The sequence below is a fragment of the Anoplophora glabripennis genome, unplaced genomic scaffold (assembly GCF_000390285.2).
Source record: "Anoplophora glabripennis isolate ALB-LARVAE unplaced genomic scaffold, Agla_2.0 scaffold206, whole genome shotgun sequence".
NCBI lineage: Eukaryota > Metazoa > Arthropoda > Insecta > Coleoptera > Cerambycidae > Anoplophora > Anoplophora glabripennis.
Window position 1 is genome coordinate 385,638 of NW_019416733.1, and position 1,607 is coordinate 387,244.

Below are 1,607 nucleotides of genomic sequence, written 5' to 3' on the forward strand. Positions count from 1 at the left end.
CTACAGCGCCCACTTTTGGCACACTTTTAAAGTATGACAAAACCCTCAACTTGTCATAGGTTTTATAAAATTTTAACAATAAATGCGATAGTTATAAACAAATGAAGAAATGGGCACTTTTCTTGTTTTTTTGCAATAACTTTTTTGTTTATTAACCGATTTTAATTTAACAAGTAGATAATTTTACTCCCTACAAGCTGTCTGAGAGTCACTTTTCGCTAAAATTGATGGTTTTCCCTGCAAAGTGAAAACACTTTTTTCCTGACTTATTTGTTTAAATAGAAAAGTTAGCTAATAAAAGTTTTTGACTCACGAGACGAGAGATGTCTTGTATTATATATTCCTTTAGAGAATTTTACAATAATTTCGCAGATAGGACTTTTTTCGAGTTTCTCTTTTATTTTCGCTAATTTTCCTGGTGTATTAATGCATTCCTGTAAAACATGCAAACAAATAGACTAAAAGCTAAACTGATTATTTACAAAAAAAGAAAAACTTACCAAAATTGATGTCACCCATCAGCCTGAGCCACGAAACGTTTGTGGGGTAATCCTTGAGGGCCTGGGTAACAATTTCAGACAATAATTCACAAACTGCGACAGCATTGTAAGAATTAGCGCTGCAAAAACACACGAATTTATTTTATGAACATATTTATTTGAAATAACGCGTACTTGCTAACGACCGCCGGCCACAGATTGGAGTAATCGACTTGGAGTTCTATGCTAGCTTCGTCCTTAAGTACGTTGAACAGTTTCGTCAGCAGGGATATCACCACTGCTAAACACCACGAGTCCTTCAGTTTATAAAATATGGACATCAGGTTACTTTTAAAGTTGGACATGTCGTGGTAACCCGAATTGTTACGTTTTGTCTGAGACGTAGCAAACACCGGCAGCACTAGAAGTGGATATTTATTGTTTATCTATATTTTGAATGTGGGTGCCATTAGCAGGTCACTCTCTGCCAATAGGCATTGAGTAACATGACAGTTACTTTGTAGGTTATATCTCACCAACATGTGAATGTTAAAAGAAAATAATTCCTCACCAGTATCCCACAAGTTTTTGGACAGTTTCTTATTTCCTTTCTGCTTAACTATGTCCTGGCATGCCAAAGCTATCGCAGATGTAATTTCGAAGGTGGTCCTCCTCTTTTCGTGATTTATCAGAAAGTCCCATCTTCCCAAATTTAGTAAGAAAACTGCACACTGTTCGACTATTTCCGTTCTCGGTAGAACAGTGTCGTTCGTCTGGAGGCACACTTCGCAGGCGTTTGCTAGAGCGTGTTTGTCTATACCTAAAATTATTTGCAAGGGAAACGGTCATTATAATGTAATATATAGACCGATCAAAATAACTCATTTAGAGGGGAAAAAAAAAGAAAATTGTTACCTGGACTTTCATAAGTGGAAATGGTAAAGGGGCTTATAATAAACGAAAAAAAAATAAATGCGTGAGCAGGGGCGGCGGAGGGTTGATTTGGGGGGTTGAAAAGTTATGAAAAATTGTATCATTGGGATTTCTGGCGAAATTTGACGTCAAACAAAAAGTATCTAATACAAAAGTTGTAGATCATGCAAAAATCTACAACTTTTGTAGAGGTCA

At 36.2% G+C, this 1,607-nt stretch overlaps 1 protein-coding gene across 1 annotated transcript in view; it reads right to left on the reverse strand.

The window, feature by feature from the left end:
• Positions 1-1,607, reverse strand: part of LOC108904689 (integrator complex subunit 8) — a 10,520-nt gene that overhangs the window by 1,897 nt on the left and 7,016 nt on the right. The window contains exons 9-11 of the mRNA XM_018707331.1: positions 1,051-1,299; positions 675-900; positions 501-619 (exon numbers count right to left, since the gene is read on the reverse strand). Of these exons, the coding sequence (XP_018562847.1) occupies positions 501-619; positions 675-900; positions 1,051-1,299 (594 nt within the window). The remainder of the gene's footprint in view (positions 1-500; positions 620-674; positions 901-1,050; positions 1,300-1,607) is intronic.